Source organism: Serinus canaria, chromosome 7, assembly GCF_022539315.1.
Source record: "Serinus canaria isolate serCan28SL12 chromosome 7, serCan2020, whole genome shotgun sequence".
NCBI lineage: Eukaryota > Metazoa > Chordata > Aves > Passeriformes > Fringillidae > Serinus > Serinus canaria.
The window spans coordinates 5175468-5192379 of NC_066321.1; the positions used below are offsets into that span (position 1 = coordinate 5175468).

Below are 16912 nucleotides of genomic sequence, written 5' to 3' on the forward strand. Positions count from 1 at the left end.
TAGCCTCAAAATTCCAGATGCAGCAAAATAACCCATGAGTGTATCCTGGCCCTGTGGTGCTGCTGGGGGGCTATTTTAGAATTAAGATAATTCAGTGGTTTAAGTGTGTTTGCTGGATCCCTAGGAGCAAACTTCTACCCCACTTTGCAGGGATTTAGCCATTCAGGTGGTATTAATATCAAGCCATGCTGCTGAATCTACGTGTTCTGTAAGGGAATAACCTAAATTTGAGTGCCTCGCTTTGCACCAGACATTTATTTCAGCATATAATAGAAAGGATGAAATGGAACTTCAGCCTACAGTGCTACTGTGGATGACTGAGGAGCAATGAGAGGCTGAGGAATATCTAGCAGAGATCCTCACAGCAAATTTGGACCCTGGGTTTCCTTCCACACCACACTTTAAAGCCTTCATGGGTTAAAAATGGAATCCTAGAGTAGCCTGAGTTGGAAGGGACCCACAAGGATCAGGGAGGGAGAGTTGAGAGATCATCACAGAGAGCTGCAGTCTGTGGCACAAAGGGCAAGCTTGCTTAAGTGATATGGGGTGAGAATGAGTCCAGCAAGGAGGCATTTTGGTATTAGACCTGTAGGTTTTCTTCAAGAAAATATGCATTTTATAAACAGAATTGAATATGCATCAGTGAAAAGAAAAACTCAAAGAAAAATTCAAAGAAGGGAAACAGCATTGGAAGTTGGCAAAGTTAGAGCATTCTTATATATTTATATTTATATTTATATTTATATTTATATTTATATTTATATTTATATTTATATTTATATTTATATTTATATTTATATTTATATTTATATTTGAGTAGTTAACAAAATTACAGGAAAGACAGTGGTTTCAGTGCGAGGGGATCTACATGAAACAGCCAAATGCTCAGGCCATTGCCCCAGCACATGGCAGTCATGGTTTGAAGTCAGGGAAAATCAGCCAGCTCCAGATCTGCCCATGAAGCTCAAACCCAGCAGAAAATGTCCCCAGGTCACCCTGCTCCTCTCACCTGTTTTTTTGTTTTTTTTTTTTGCCTTCTGCTGGGCCTGTTCTGCTGCCTGTGCTCCAAACACACCCAGTGCCTCCCAGAGCATTCCTGCTGCTTGCAAGCACCATTTAAACAACTCAGCTCATCATCAGGGCTAGTGAGGTCCTCACTGCTGAGTGCAAAGGATGAGCACTGTGGGGGATAATAAAAGAGAAGGTGCTCTGTGGGTGAAGGTGAGAGGTGTAAGGGCTGCACCACCACTCCTCAGTCTGCCACAGGCAAAGCCCTCCCTGCTCATGGGCTGGCAGGTGAGTTATCCAAACCCCAGGGTGAAAATCCTCATCCCGGTTCTGTGCTACCCCACCCAGCCTGGGGGACGGCCGGAGGGGCAGTGGCCACTCCTGCCCAAGGAACCACAGCTGCCTCCTGCACTGTTTGCAGCTGGAGGTCCACACTGGCTTTCAAAGTGGCTTTTGAAGTTTTAGAGGCATCTAAACCTTCTCTGAGCAGGGTTAATTGCAGAAAACTGCAGAGAGATTGCTGCTGGAGTTCCAGGCTAAGACTTAGCTTGTGTCCCTGTGCAGGATATCAGCAGATGCCAGACAGGTCTGCCTGTACAAGCCCTCTGCTCTCCAACCAGCTCCTAGAACAGAATCACAGCTTCATTAAGGTTGGAAAACCCTCTACAATGATTGAGTCCAACCTCTGGCCAAACACCACCTTTTCAACTAGACCAGAGCCACATCCAGTCAATTCTTGAACACCTCCAGGGGTGGTGACTCCACCACTTCCCTAGGAAGTCCATTCCAATGCTTAACAACCTTTTCAGTGAATAAATGTTTCTGATTTCCAACCTGAACATCCCCTGGCACAGCTTGAGGTTACATCCTTTTGTCATAAAACAACTCATAAAACACAAAATGACCAAAGCCTGACACTCACTAGGTTTCACATAATCAAATTTTACAAGTTTCAAAAGCAACTCAGCAATGACTGCAAATTGCTAAAGAATAAAGTAGCAAATGATAAATTGATTGCCTGCTGGTTCTTTGTGCATTAATTTGTGTTATGGCTTTCCAATCTGAAATTGCTTGACTAGATTTTTGCTGTTTGTTTTTTATTTTTAGCTCAAATTGCAACAGAAATGACTGTGGTAACCTGAATGCATCAAGTCTAATGAAGAATTGATCAATTGTCATATTGTAGGGTTTTTCTGAGCACTGGTTACTGGCTTATCTTCTCAGGATGAAAATTACACTTATTAGCCAATTACCAAGTAAGAATGCAAAACTGAGTCTTGTTTTGATGACAGAAAGATGGAAGAAAACCTAAAATGCTGCCTTGTTTACCTAGGGATGGAGATGCACAGATAACATTTTCAGTTGAATTATTCCCTGGCAAAAGAACTGAGATCTGGTTGCTTCCTCTTTCAGTTCAGTAATGCTATTTTTTAAAGCATGTATTTCACTAAAAGGTGTAACTTTATTTTATAGTCTAAAAGCATATCTGGCTGTTATCAGCCAAGAAGGAGGTGGAAGAGTAGAATGAAAAGCTCAGCATGGAAATGGCTCCAAAGAAATAAAAAATTGCTAGGATTCAATCTCATCTGGTGAGAAGAAACTGTACAGCATTGTCAGTGTCTGAGGAGCAGAGTGGCTCCCATTGAGAATACTCCATCTGGCAATCTGATTTTCTTTTATTTTCTTTCTAGAGAACAGAAAGTGCCAGTGCTATACCTCCTGTAAGAAACACCATGAAGACCGTGGTGGAAGAAATCCCCACCCCATTCCAAGCCATCCCTGCATGGGAAACCCTCCCACAGCCCCATCAGCCACTGAGGGACAGGGCTCATTTCTGCTCATTTCCTCTCTTCTGAGGACACAGGCACATTTTTAAGACAGCAGAAGCTTTAAAACACACAATCCAATGCTGTGATCAAAGCTAATTCAGTGTAAATGAGAAGAAATCAGTAGGTTTGCCTTCTGCACGGCTGATCCTGATCAAAGCACAGCTGCCAATGATGTGCACCATATGGGGCAACAATTGTCTCCTGTTTGTTCCTGTGCCTCCCTAATCCCCTGTGAACATGCAGATCTGTACCTGCAGCTCTGGCTGGATGGCCACAGAAAGGCATTGGGCTTTACATATATTTAATCATGGAGATGGTTTTTCTTATGATGGTAATTACATCCTAAAAGGTTGCACAGGTAGCAGCTGTAAATGTGGTGAAGACTCAGCTGAGCTGCATTTTCTTTTACATCAAAAAGCAGCTTATAGCTGAAGGCCTTGTAGGCTCCTGAAACCTTGCTATTTTTATTGATGGTCCTACTCCTCCTGGTGAATAAGCAGAGACCTGTGGAGCAACCAAAGCAGAGATGACCCTAAACAAGAAAAATAAAAAGGAAAATCAGTACCTGTTAGAACTGAGAATTAAATTCAACCAAATAAGAATAGCAAATACATTTATCTGGAGGTTCTTACATAGAGGAACTGAAAGCCTTGCTGTTTCATGGTGTGAATAGGCACTACCAGACCTCTGTCAGGTGCTAGACACACAACCAGGTGTGTGAGATTCCCTGGAATTCCATCATGGCCCAGGGAAAATGCTGGCTGGAACTGACACAACCCTGTTTCCATGGGAGGAAAGCACTGATTTCTTTTAGGTTTGAAGACACCATGACTATATGTACAGAATCAGTGCCTTTCAAAAGCTGAGGAAACAAACAGTGAGGATTGCTGATAAATCTGGATTTTAGAAATCTATTAGGCTTAATGTTGCAATTCCACGGTTGGGAGTACACAGCTTTATCTTATCACAGTGTCCAGGCAGGCTGCTGGCTATTTCTAGCCCATGACCTTTTATTTCAATATTTTTTAAATCCACCCAGAGTGCTATAATGCATGAGAAGAAGTTTTTGCATCCGCAGCAGGAGCTGCTATGTGCTCGAGACAGTTTCATAGCAGCTCTCTCCAAGTTTCACAGAGCCCACGAGGGGAGGCAGGACAGGGTGAAAGAAAACCTAAATTTTAGTGGAGAGATCCTTCCAGGTTAGTGCAGTAGCTGGGAAGTGGAGCATGTCTGTGTGCATTGCTGCAGGACTGTAACAAATAAAGCCTTACTCCAAAGGCAAGAGGGAGCCCAGCCATTCATCCTAAATGTCAGAGCCCTGACAGAAAAGCCCATTATAAACACGTGAGAGGCTGAAGCCACTCTTGTGCCAGTGAATGGGATGAATAACAGCAATGAATAATAGCAAAACAATAGCAGGAAAAATTGCCTGGTCACCCTGCATCCAACAGGAGCTGAATCACACCCAGGACACACGTGCAGACCTGGAATTTGGCAGCGCTGAGCTGCCTGCACTCAGAGTCCCCTTATCTGCTCACCAGCCTGTGCTGCAGCCTGGAAACACTGACAGCAAGGGAGTGCTGACACTTTCCCCAGCACAATATCACCCACACACAGCACTGCATTGGGGAAGTGCAGGAAAATGTGGCCAAAATTCGGCATTATCCGTGGGGCAGTCTGGAAAATGTGTGGCTGGCAAATGGTAATTAGCCAGTGCCATAGCTGAGGTGTAGAAACACCTCCAGCTCTCCATGGAAATCAAATTTCCATCTGAATAGAGCCCAGTGGCTTCTAAAATCAAAACCTGTGAGTTTGTTTTTGTTGCTTCTATTTAGGAAAGCTACATTTGTGACTGTATGCTCAGCTGAGATTAGGAGGTAAGAAAGACCCTTTTCCTTTGATTTCACTTTTTCATTCTGAGGGATGAGAGCAAAATAGAGCAATCAATAACAATAATTATAATTTTCATTTTATTGATTTTTATGGAGAAGCCCTTAAAGGCATAATGATTAACTTAGAGATAACTTGAGGAAATTTATGAGGCTTTGAATTCTGTTGTGACACAGCAATAGTGATTTCTGTGTTCAGATTCTCAGCCTTCCTGGCTTTAGGACTGAGCCAGAATGAGTGAGGAGGAGACTTGGTCAAATATAATATAGCTATTGACAAAATTTGGCTTTCCTGTTTTTTGTAACTGGCCCACTTAATAAATGAGGCTGCCTTTTGCAAAGCAGGTGCATTGGCTTCACTTGGCCTGTACATGTGCCCATTGCTTTTTATCCATGTGACATTTCCTGTCCTTTTTGTGTCCACCACACTATCCATGAGCGATTTCCACACTGATGAGAGATGCCAGACAGTGATTCTTGCAGATTGAAGCCTTTTAAAGGAAAACAATTCTGCTGGACACTTCTTGGCTCATTTACTTCAGTTGGCCACACATGCATTGTCCCCAAAAACAAAAAGTTCCTTCATCTGCTCTATTTATAGAACACTAAAGAAAGTGCTGTCCATCCCATCTGCTGTGACAGTTCTCCAAAATCCACTGTAAGCTGCCAGGAAGATACTCAGACTTTGCTCACACTGTCCACAGGGACCCCTTGTTTTCACCTATCTCAGCCCCTCCTGACACCTCCCCTGGCCCCACACAAAATGCTTCTCTGCCTGTCCCTGCATCCTCCTGTGGGAGCTGTGTGCAGCTCATGGTTCTGCCAATTATTCAGGGGATACACAAACCAGAAGAATATCTCACATAATCAATTCCTCCTTTCTAAACCACAAGTTAAAAATAGAAATGCAAGGCAAGATAGGAGATAGGAGTGTGAATAAATAATTGTTTGCTCTGGAGCTGAGTGTTGGCCCTTGGTTTGTCAATAGTTTATTGCTTTGCTCCACAGAAGACCAGGATGACAAGTGACCTTGTTCCCAGACAAATGAAATTCAGGTGCATTAGAAAGCAACTCCTTCAGATTGTAGGTTGGTTTTTTTTCCCTCAATTCTGCCTGTTATTCCATACAAATAACATGTCATATTCTTTTCAGCAGGTGCTCAGCCTCTTGCCTCTTCCTGGATCAAAATTTCTATAATTACATTCATTTTGCAGAATGGCTTATTTATCTCTATCAATTTTGCCTTCTGAATGCTTTGTGACTTGTTCAAGACCTGGCCATTACGAGTGTGTGGTGTTTGTACAATGGGCTCCCTTATCATTTCAGTTCAGTAGGAGGTTCATCTGCTTCTGAAATCTCTGAAAATAGCTTTATTTATTAGCTATCAAGGTTTTTTAAAACAGTTATTGTGTTTTATCTACCAGAGGAGCACTCATAGTTCAAGCATTTTAATGTAGTGATCACTGTCACATTCACAACAAATTTCTGCCACTGAATACCATTAAGAATGAAAATTTTTATCATCAGCAGGAAGAATAATTGAAGCAAAATCTTCAAAGTGTTGGTGAAATAAGGGCAGGAACTTTTATCTTTAATAAACTGTCAGGTGTTCCTTAGCTACAAATATCTGCTAACAGATGTTTGTTCACCTGGAAAGTGCAACCACCAAAAGGAATTTTTAAATGTTGTCAGATGGGTTGGATTCTGCTGTTATTTTGAACACATCCATTAGGAGCTTGGAAAGAATTTCCCTTTCCCAACATCTGCCTTTCCTTCTCTCCACAAACTCTCTTTCACTGGGTGGTAAATGACAATATGGGGAAGAGGTGGCCCTGACATGCTGAAAGCTTCAGAGGTTCTTACCTGAGCTTTTCTACCTCACTGAAATCCAGCCCTCGAGCACAGAAATGGCTGGTGATTAAAATGTTTCCTTCTGTTTCTAAAACAGAAATAGAAGAAAGGGAACACATCCTTTGTCTGCAATTAATTTGGAGTTATGGCTTATTAGCCTCAGCATTTCAGAATGAGATTTCCAAATGAAAATATTTCATAATTTTCCCATGAAGAGAAAGTCAAACACAATGAGAAAGGTTCTGTTCCACTGTGGACTGTAAGAAAGAAAAAGCAGAAATGTGAAAATCTGCCACAGAGGGAGGAACCTCAAAAATTTACTGTATGTCATACAAATGTCAAAAATATGAGTACTCATACAAAATTTGATACACATATTTTTTTAAATGTATGTATGCTTACATGCATATGCCTGCGTGTATTTTTGGGGCAAACTCCAGATTGAGTTCCCACAATAAGGGAGATGATGGCAAGAAGGAAATCTGCATGTGGGGCCCATCATTCCTGGTCACAGAGCAATCACAGCCCATCACCAAATGCTGCTCTTGGTTAGCATTGCATCAGTCACTGGCTTCTCCATCACCCTCTGCACAAAAGTTATTTTACAATTTGCCAGCTATTTCCCAAGGCTTTAGAATGCCCTTTAGATATATTGTGTGGCTTTGCCCAAAGCAAACATGCACCTCAGGCTTGTGGACTATATTTCTTGCAGGGTTTCCTGGCTGCCATCACCTATTGATATTATTTGATTTGCAGCAGCTATTCAAAGCAAACAAACAAAATCTCACAACTTCTTAAACCTTCCTCCACCTAAGCCACTGATATTTACTGGGAGCAGGAGGGACAGGTAAAGCTCTATTACACTTGTACTCATCTGTCTTTAGAAATGAAAGCAAAGGTTTAGCAAGTTATTTCCTTATGATTTTTCAGCCTGCCACTCTTAAGTTTCCTGGCTTTATCTCTGTTATAGCTGATGCTTCTTCCCATGGCCATGAGCAGGAGGGACAGACCCTCAGCAAAAAGACCCAAAGCAGCATTTTTCTCACCAATACCTCAGCCCAAAAAGTGTACAGGGCACTCAGCTCTCTGCAGAGCATCCAGCTACCAACCTGCTTGTAACAGCAGTGGGTGTTTCAGGTGTTAAATGGGTGGGCAGAGAGGGTATCCCAAAGCAGGGAGTCTCCCAAAGTTGTGCCCTGTGTTCACCTTTCCAGACTCACGTTCGGCTGGTCCCTGGTAGGGCCCTGTGCAGCCTCACTGCCACCTGGTTCGATATTGGCCAGCACAGAATGGCCTTCCAGGCTGTCCCCAGGACCTGCTGACACAAATATCTCCCTCCAGCTGTGGTCACATCAATGTTTCCTTTAGCTGGGAGCCAAACCCCCTGCCCACAGCAGCCCATTCAGTTCAGATATCCACCCCCTGCTCATTTTCCATGGGATATTTCTGGATGCTTCTGCCTTCTGCAGGAGGCTCTCACCCCCCAGCGAGCCCAGAGGCTGCCCCTCCTTTCCCACCCATTAACAGATGACTCTTAACACCCAGGCATTAACAGCAGCATTCCTCATGGCTTCGATGGAGACAGGCTTTTCCCCAAGGAACCTGCTCCATCACAGCACCTGAGCTACTCAAATGCCATTTTCTCTTAGCAGATGCAGCAGCTACTATTATTTGTTTGCTTTCAGTGTCAAAAAGGAGCTACTCAGGGTCTCTTTGCCACAACTTTCTGACAAAAAAATGTTACATTAAAAAAATAAAATAAAATAAAAGCTTTTGAGTCTATAGTAAAGCAAACAAGTGTTTATGTCTTAGCAACAGCTCCTTGCTGATATTGAGTTGGTGGTAGTTCAAGAAGCAGCTCTTTGCAGGAGACTAAAGCACCAGGTACATCCAGCATTTAATTCCAGAAGCTCTGGATAGAGAGCCACAAAATCTCACTGCAATGTTTAATTTCTTCCTGAAGGAAAGCAGAATGGTCATAATGACTAGTTCCCTAAAAAGCCAGCATTTTCTTTTTTTTTTTTTTTTTCTCATGGGCCCCTTAAATAAAATAGGAATAGTGCTGCATTAAATTAAATTTGTTCTCTTAACAAAATAATTGTTTCCTTTTTAAGACAACCTAATCTGCATAGCCCAGAGTAGCACTGGTTCCATACTAGACAAGAAAGGGGGACAGCTGGGATGTTGAGCCCTTCATGGCTGTCCATAAGCTTGACACCCACACCTGAATTCAAAATGAACAGGAAGGTTTCATCTGGTTGGGATGTAGCTGCAGCCACCACAAGGTACAAGTGGACATCTCTCACATGAAGAACCAACAGGGCTCAGCTGTGCCTTCTTATTGTTTTCTTTTAAATAACATTTTTATTATAAACTCTGATTACATTGATGCCTTTATTCATTTATTTCTGCAGGAAAGCCAGTGGTAATTAACTCGCAGCACAGCCTGCAATTTGCATGTTAAAGTTTACAATCACCCTGTCCCAGGGCCATGATAAGCACCATTTTACAAGGAGAGCTCAGTAATTGAGGGTTTGTTTTGCTCATGGCTCGCTGCAAAACCTGGGTGAGGCTTTTAGTGCCACCAGGGTCTGCTCTGCATCAGGCTGGCTCCAGGGGAGTGACAGCAGACCAATTTGCCATCCTGCCTCCTCAGTGACAGCCTCCCAGCACAACCAAACCCAGGCACAGGTACATAAACACACTCTGGCAGTGAATTCAGGGTGAAACACACCTCCAGAGGAGGCTGTTTGAGCCAGGGCTCCTGTGGGACCAAACACAGGGCTTTTTGTCCCAAATCCTATTAAATTTACTGGATGAACACCCCTCTCCTGAGGGACCTTGGAGGTGCCCCCCATGTGCTCCTCCAAGTGCCTCCTGGCCTTTGCCAGGCCCATCTGCAGCATTCAGTTCCTCTGGTGATGATGTGAGAAAGCCTTTTCTAAACTACTGCAAACAAAACCATGCAAGGGATGAAAAATAATTAGCCATGTGTCAGTGTCTGATATATCTGCATTGTTTAGACAGAGCAGTTAATCACTGGTAAGACCCCAACATGTGGTGTGAATTTGGATTATAGCTAATACATATCAAGCAGAAGGCTATTAGTTACATCTAAAGGCAATACTTGATATTGCTATTATTGAGAGAGTGAATGCAATTAATTATATTACAATGTCCTTGCAAGATTCCTGTGGCAATACCATTCCAAAGAGCTGTTTGCTTTTAGATTCTTTTTCCTTTTGTTCAGACAAGAGCTAAGTCAGGCAAGCAAAAGCATCAGGAGCCAAGATTCTGTTCCCATTAACACTCCTGAAGCCTTGAGTGGTACTGGAGGGGTCAGCAAGGGTCTGCATTTTTTTAAGGGGTTTTAAATGTAGGGTAAACTTTTCATTTTTGTAAAATAGTTGGTCTGCTGAAATGTCACCTCTTCCCTTGGGCTGGGAATTAGCAAAGGACAGTCTGCATGTGGTCTCCAGAAAGGACTTCTGAGGGAAGGAATTTGATCCCATATTTAATTAGAGGTGCAATATTTCCAAGTGTTCCCTCTCTGAAATGTCTCTTACCTATAGAAAAGAAAAGCTTAGGGCACTTCTTTTTTATTTAAAAAGGCAATTGTATTAATTCAGCAGAATTTTGCATTGGAATTGCAATGGCTTTGACAGTTTAGTTCCCTGAAAATTGCAATAAAGCCTTTGTTACGCTACATTTTGTCCCCATTTGTCTTGTATACCATTGCCTTGCCTTTGGCACAATCAAAATAATCTTTAAAAATACTGCCATAAATGGATTGGCTTTGACCTTCTGAGTATCTTGTCAATAAAATAAAAAATGATAAATGCGTTTCAGGGTGCCACTGGCGCAATATTAAAGCAGAGTTACAATCTGAAAAGTGACATTTGAAAAATTACCTTGTGGGGAGGGGTCTTATTCTCTGTCAACGGTGCCACATAAATAAGCTCTATTTACAGTGAAAAGAGGTGATTTTGCTAACTGCCAGTTTGTGCAATTCCTGTGATGTGGCCTCTGCCTCTTACATCATCATTAGCAATTAAAGATTACTGCAGCAAGAAATTAGCTGAGCCTTCTGTTGCTGAGGCAGAGAGCAGAGCAGCCCCACCTCGGTCCCCTCCTGTGCCCACTCTGCAGGGCTGACGTGGGCAAAAGGGACCTGGCCTCATCAAGGGATGGCTCAGATAACCAAGAAAAGGCCATTCTTGCTCAGCTCTTTGGAGATAAACAACTTCTAACAGAATCACCATAAGGCTTCTTTTTATGAGGTGAGAAGGAAATTGAATATTCTGTTAAAAAGTCAAGAAATGGTTGAAAATAAACAGGTCAGGCGAGCAAACAAGCACACGTCAAGGGGCAGCAGGTTTGATTCAGGCTTTGAGATGCACACACACAAGCCCTGATGTGCTTGGCTTTATGCCAGGCTCAAGCAAGTCTGACCTGTGGCTTCACTATTTGCAAGCCTAACTTGAGCTGATTTCTCAAAACCCTTTACTGTTGTTTTCCTACCTTTTTTTTTTTCTCTTTTCAACATTTCTTGTTCTGAATCTTCTCAGCACATATTTAAAAGCATGTGAAGAGCACTTTGTACTTGAGCATCAATTTATACCATGATTAAATTGTTCATGCATGTAGTAAATTAAATTAAAACCCCACGTACTTTCAAAGTCACAAGGCTTTGGAACCTCAAAACACTACTTGATTTCTGAGGAGGAGACACTCAGATGTTAATCCCTAAAATTAGGCTGAAATCATGTTAAAAGGTGAAGGGGTTTGGTCCTGATTCAGATATGATGAAAATCTGGATAACAAAAATCTTTGTGTTACTAAGCTTGCACCTTTATATATTTAAATCTAGATTTGTGTGCCTTGAATATTATCCCAATCCTAAAAATAATCAGAACATTAAAGGATAGAGGATTGTCTTGGTTGGAAAAGACAGGTGTCTGCTAAGAAGGCAGGAGCCCTCCTTCAGATGGAAAATGTAAACCCCCTCCCTCCAAATTATTAAAATTTTGAAATTAAGGAGCTCTTAGGCAAAGGTATGGGAATAGGAATAGCAGCTCTCTACTAGGAAAATTAAAATACAAATGCAATAGTACAAGAAAAAAAATACCCCACCTGACAGAGTCAGAGCATGCCTTGACACCCTGTGGCTCAGGGTGGTGGCACAGTCCCATCCCAGAGGGGCTCAGGGTGGTGGCACAGTCCCATCCCAGGGGGGCTCAGGGTGGTGGCACAGCCCCATCCCAGGGGGCCTCAGCCCTCCTGCAGTGCCAGCTGTGCTTCTGCTGGAGCAGGGATCCTGGATAAGGTGGAGTTTTCCTCTGCAGCTCCAGGGCTGCTGGAGATGGGCCTGCTCTCCCTCTGGGAATGCAGGGCAGCAGAAAGCTGCTCCTATGGGAATGCAGTGGGCAAAGGCTGCTGTGGTGTTCCAAACCTCAGATTGTATCCAAGTAGGAATTCTTGGCTCCTCCTCCTGGGCGGAGCATCTCCCAATGGGATGATGGAATTTTATCCGCTATGCAGGGACTCACTGGCCCATTAACATAAGATAATTAATAATTAATGTCCCATGAACAGCAGAGATCTCCTGGAGGGAGGATTGGTTTATGGAAGAGATAAAGAAAACTGCCCCATGAACAGAAGATAACTGCCCCACCTCTAACAGATGGGAATAGAATACACATCCTCATTTCCAACCTAAAGAAAGTGGAATTAAAGGGAATTAAAGCATCCAGTGGAATTAAAGTGATTAACAAATGACTCATTGCCCTCTCCATCCTCCCCAGCTCCCGAGTGCTGGCCGGGGGGACACCGCATCCTCCGTGACCCCCGCAGGAGCACCACCTTCGACTCCCTGGAGCTGCAGAGGGCGGCCAGCCAGGAGCTGGTGTGTGACCACTCCTTGCCACCGGCATGGTACCGCCTCGTGCTCGGCCAGCGGCCCGTGGAAATGCCCACCAGATGTGTCGAGGTCAGCAGAACCTGAGCTCTCCCCTGGGGAGCTGCAATAAACACTCTGGGGGGGTTCCTCCCCATCCCTCTCTGTGCTGTCCTAGGCTGTGTGTCCACTGGGAATGGGAAAAGCACTTGAATGAGGGTGATGATAATAATAATATTAATAATAATAATAACTACAAGAATACCAGCCACAAAACCACCACCACCACCATCAAAACCAACAATGCCACTGTCACATGCAAGGACATCAGTCCAGGATCCCCATGGAACAGCCAGTGTTCAACCAGGCTAGGAAATATAGCATAAAGCCAGGTGTTTTCCAACTCCACAGAGAGATTTTTAGTAAACCATATATGTCACCTCAAGCTGTGCTTTTTCCAAGCAACTGTATGGCTTTGAGAATGGACTCTGCAGCCTGACTCTTCTCCCATGTAAATTATTATGAGTTAGGGATTTCTTCTGCTGATGAAATCAGAAGGGAGAAATCAGAAGAAATAATAGTTAAAGAGATCTTTAGGGAAACTGAAGGAAAAGCTAAAGCTGAATCTCTTTCTGCATTCAATCAATTCTTGTATGCTTTAGTTTCATAAGTATGCTAATGGCTTTGTGGAGTAAAAAACCCTCCACCACTCTCTATAAAAGAGACAAAACAATAATTATCTGCTTTTATCTATGTTTAATATGTATGACAATTAAGTTTAACTTGCAACCATTGCTGCCAGAGCAACTTGAGCCCCTCACTAAAGTCACTGCCACCTCAAATATCCCAGCTTCAGGAGGTTAGCATAATTTCAAACATAAAGTTAAACAAAATTATTCAGAAAATAATAAACTAATTACCATAAATTACTTAAAAGATGAAATATTCAACCTAGAGTGCCAGGGTATGGCAATATGGGGTAATTCTAATCTAGCTGGAGAACCCTCTCAAAATTAGCAAAAACATTTTGTATCCATTCAAAGTGGACCTGTGAACTCATCACAACTGAAGTTTCTCTTAATAATTTAACATTTAGTGAAATGTTAAGAGATAGTTGTTATTTCTGTAGAATTTTTAACACTTTGCATATATATACTATAAATCTTATTGACATTAATAAAGTGGTGGCCTTATTACGGAAAGATTAATTTCATGACAACCTCAAACATCCCAATGCACTGTGAAGTTTTTCAGATTGCTCTATAAGTGTACATACATATTCTATAATATTATTTAATTTTTCATTATATTTCAGCAATTCTGAATGCGTAGCAATGCTCAGCTGTATGAGATTGCTTTCTAACAATGCATGCTTTTGTTTCTTTTAATCTCTTCTCTGGAGTTTTTCATTCAGGTTTGTGAAGGTATATCCATCAGTTTAGTTTCTTATCTTGTAACATAATTCTTGCCATTGGTTTCTTCATTATCCTCTGAATGACAGTAAATCTCTGCTTCGCCACGCTGATGAAGGATTACATCTGTTAGATGTCAAAACTGAAAGAATACACTTCTTTTAGATCTTCCTTCTAAATCTGCCTCTACATTCTATCTCTTCCACTTAATTAAATCATTGTTTGATTTGGTTTTCCATTTAATTTCAGCAAAACCTCTGGAACAAAATAATTTAAATTAATAACTGTGCAGCTTCCACTCCTTAATAAGCAGTTATTATTGGACATTCCAGTCTGGCTGGAGAGAGCTGATTTTAATTAAAAAAGTCAAAGACAAAACCCTGAACAGATAGAAGAGAAAAGAGACCAAATAAAGCCTGACAATACGGCTGCAGAATTAAAAAGTACATTACTCCAGCACCTTGTAAAATATATACCCAGCGATATCGTGTTGGTACTGGCCAGATACAATTAGCTGCTTATCAATAGATGAGATTAACTTCTTAATTCAGGGTGCTGGTAGGTAAGGATTCCTGTCACCCAATGAGCTCAGGTGGGATTTAAGCCATAATGGAGATTTGGAACATGGGGGAGAAGTGTGGGAGGACAAATGGCACGTGCTGGGGGACACGAGGGAGGGGAGCCCCCACAGCCTGACTCCAGACAGCCTGACCTCTGAGTCTTGCCATGAAATAAACCTCCACAACAAAAAGATGTCCCTGTCTGCACGTTGTTTCATGAGCACAGGGAGAGTTGGATTCAGCAGAGAGGAGAAGCAGGTCACACAGGGGGGTGTGAGAGCCCCAGAATGCAGCCCTGCCACAGCTCAGGGGCACGGCAAACTGTGCCATGGAAAAGGAGCAACAGCTCTTAAGGAGCTGCTTCTCATCCACTCATTTAATTAAAAAAAGGGAAAAAAGGGAGAAAAGACAGAAGAAAACCCTACAAGCTACAGAGTGAAAAAAGACAGAAGAAAAACCCAAAAGCTTTTATGTCAGAGAAAGTGAAAATATTAATTGCATTGCTGAACTTGCCATGCATTGAATCCAACAGCTGTCCATAAACTTATTCCTCCAGTGGCAAAATGTTTTTGATTGAAAGAGCTTTCCAATTTAGGCTTTGCCTGCTGAATTTCTCTGGGCAGGTAACAAATGATCCTGACCTTTCCCCCTTTGTTTCTTCCTTGCCTTTCCCCCTGTGCTCCCAAAGGAGGCACAGCAATTACCAGATCCTGGACATGCTCTCCTGGCCACAGCCACTTCCCTATGCAAAAATGTATTGTAGTAGAAGCCCCAAAAAAATTTGCAGATTTTGGATCCTCATGTGTTGAGGCTGCTACAGATCATGGTTTGTTCTTCAAGAGCTGCCAAATCTTCTGTGCCAGGCAAAAACAGTGGATGAAAAAAAAATATAGTGAAGCTTTTACCAAGATTAAGGCAGCGTATTAAGAATTAAGAAACAATGCACAGACATGCCAGACCATAGTAAAATGACCTTCAGAAGAAGAACAAAAGATGGAAAAAATTAAAGCTCAACAGAAAATCTATTAAAAATACAGAGAAGTAGTTAACAGCCAATATGGGAAAACATACACCAATTACAGAAAATCCAGCTTCTGCATTCAAATAACACAGGGTATAGGCATACACCTGGATACATGTACATGTGGGCAAACCCCATGGGAGGCACAAACATTACAAAGAAATGTGAGGGAACATCACACACTAATGTTATTGAAGCTCTGCTCCACAGTCAGATAAAAGATAATCTGTGAATTACAGCAGAGCTGTGCACACTGCTGCCTGTAATGCAGATTCAAATGCCACACCACACTCACTGCAAAGCCAGAAATGGGCTGAAAATTCTCTTCTTCCTGTGGAGAAGTTCCACTGGCCTCAGGTGCTTGTCCTCACCAGCAGCTGAATGTCTTTTGCTGGAGGGCATGGCAGGAAAGGGAAATAATTTCATTTTTGCACATTAACAATCTCCAGCAACCCCTGGTTCAGAGACTTCTGGGGTCAGACACTTCTGGGTTGTTCAGTTTTCTTGTGAGGGCAAGAGGAGGGGCAGGCACTGATCTCTTCTTGGTCGTGACAGTGAGAGGACCCGAGGGAATGGCCTGAAATTGTGTCAGGTGAGGTTTAGGTTGGATATTAGGAAAAAGTTCTTTCCCCAGAGGTGGCTGGGCAGTGAACAGGCTCCCCAGGGAAGTGGTCACAGCTCCAAGAACTGCAAGGAAGTGATCCACAGATCCTGGCAGAGCTCAGAAGTGTCTGAACAATGCTCTCAGGCACTTGGTGTGACTCTTGGGGTTGTCCTGTGCAGAGCCAGGATTTGGGCTTGATGATTCTTGTGGGTCCCTTCTAGCCCCACAGATTCTGTGATTTAAATTAATTTCTCTCCATGAGCCAGCCCCATAACTGCAATTTTTGGCCACACCCAATTCTGCAGCAAGCTTTTCCACAGGCTACCTATGGATGTGAGACTCTGTCTGAGAAATGTCCAATAATGGCTGTTGTCTTAGATACCACAGGTTCTAGCATCATCATAGCACAAGGATTTTGTTTCCCCAGAGCTTCATACGTCTTGATGCTCCTCACAGGCAGCTCCTCTACACACTGACTGTTGCAGGTCCTTGCAGCAGTAATCTCACTGCTCTCACTCCTCTTTCCTCACTCTTTTATATCACTAGTTCTTGTTGGTTACAGATGTGGCCTGTCAAGATCAGGCCTGCCTCCAATCTTCAGCAACTGGTCCAGCTGCAACTCACTGGGGGACAAGATCACCCTCTACAAACAGCTGCCTGTGATGGGTTATCAAGATAACTTCCAGTCCCCTTCTTTGGAAATTTCATCCTCTAAATGAGCAAAACCCTCTCCAAATCTGAGCATGCTCTAAATTCACGTGCAACTGCAAATGTGCATGTAAGCAGAGAACGTGTTATGCAGTAAGGGTTGGTATTTTCTCACTAGTTTTATTTTTAGCACT

At 42.7% G+C, this 16912-nt stretch overlaps 1 protein-coding gene across 1 annotated transcript in view; it reads left to right on the forward strand.

Moving 5' to 3' along the window:
• The first annotated feature begins 3885 nt into the window (after positions 1-3885).
• LOC103814623 (von Willebrand factor D and EGF domain-containing protein-like) overlaps positions 3886-16912 on the forward strand; it is a 136917-nt gene continuing 123890 nt past the window's right edge. Inside the window, exons 1-2 of the mRNA XM_050976997.1 lie at positions 3886-4036; positions 12382-12566. Coding sequence (XP_050832954.1) covers positions 3886-4036; positions 12382-12566 — 336 coding nt within the window. The remainder of the gene's footprint in view (positions 4037-12381; positions 12567-16912) is intronic.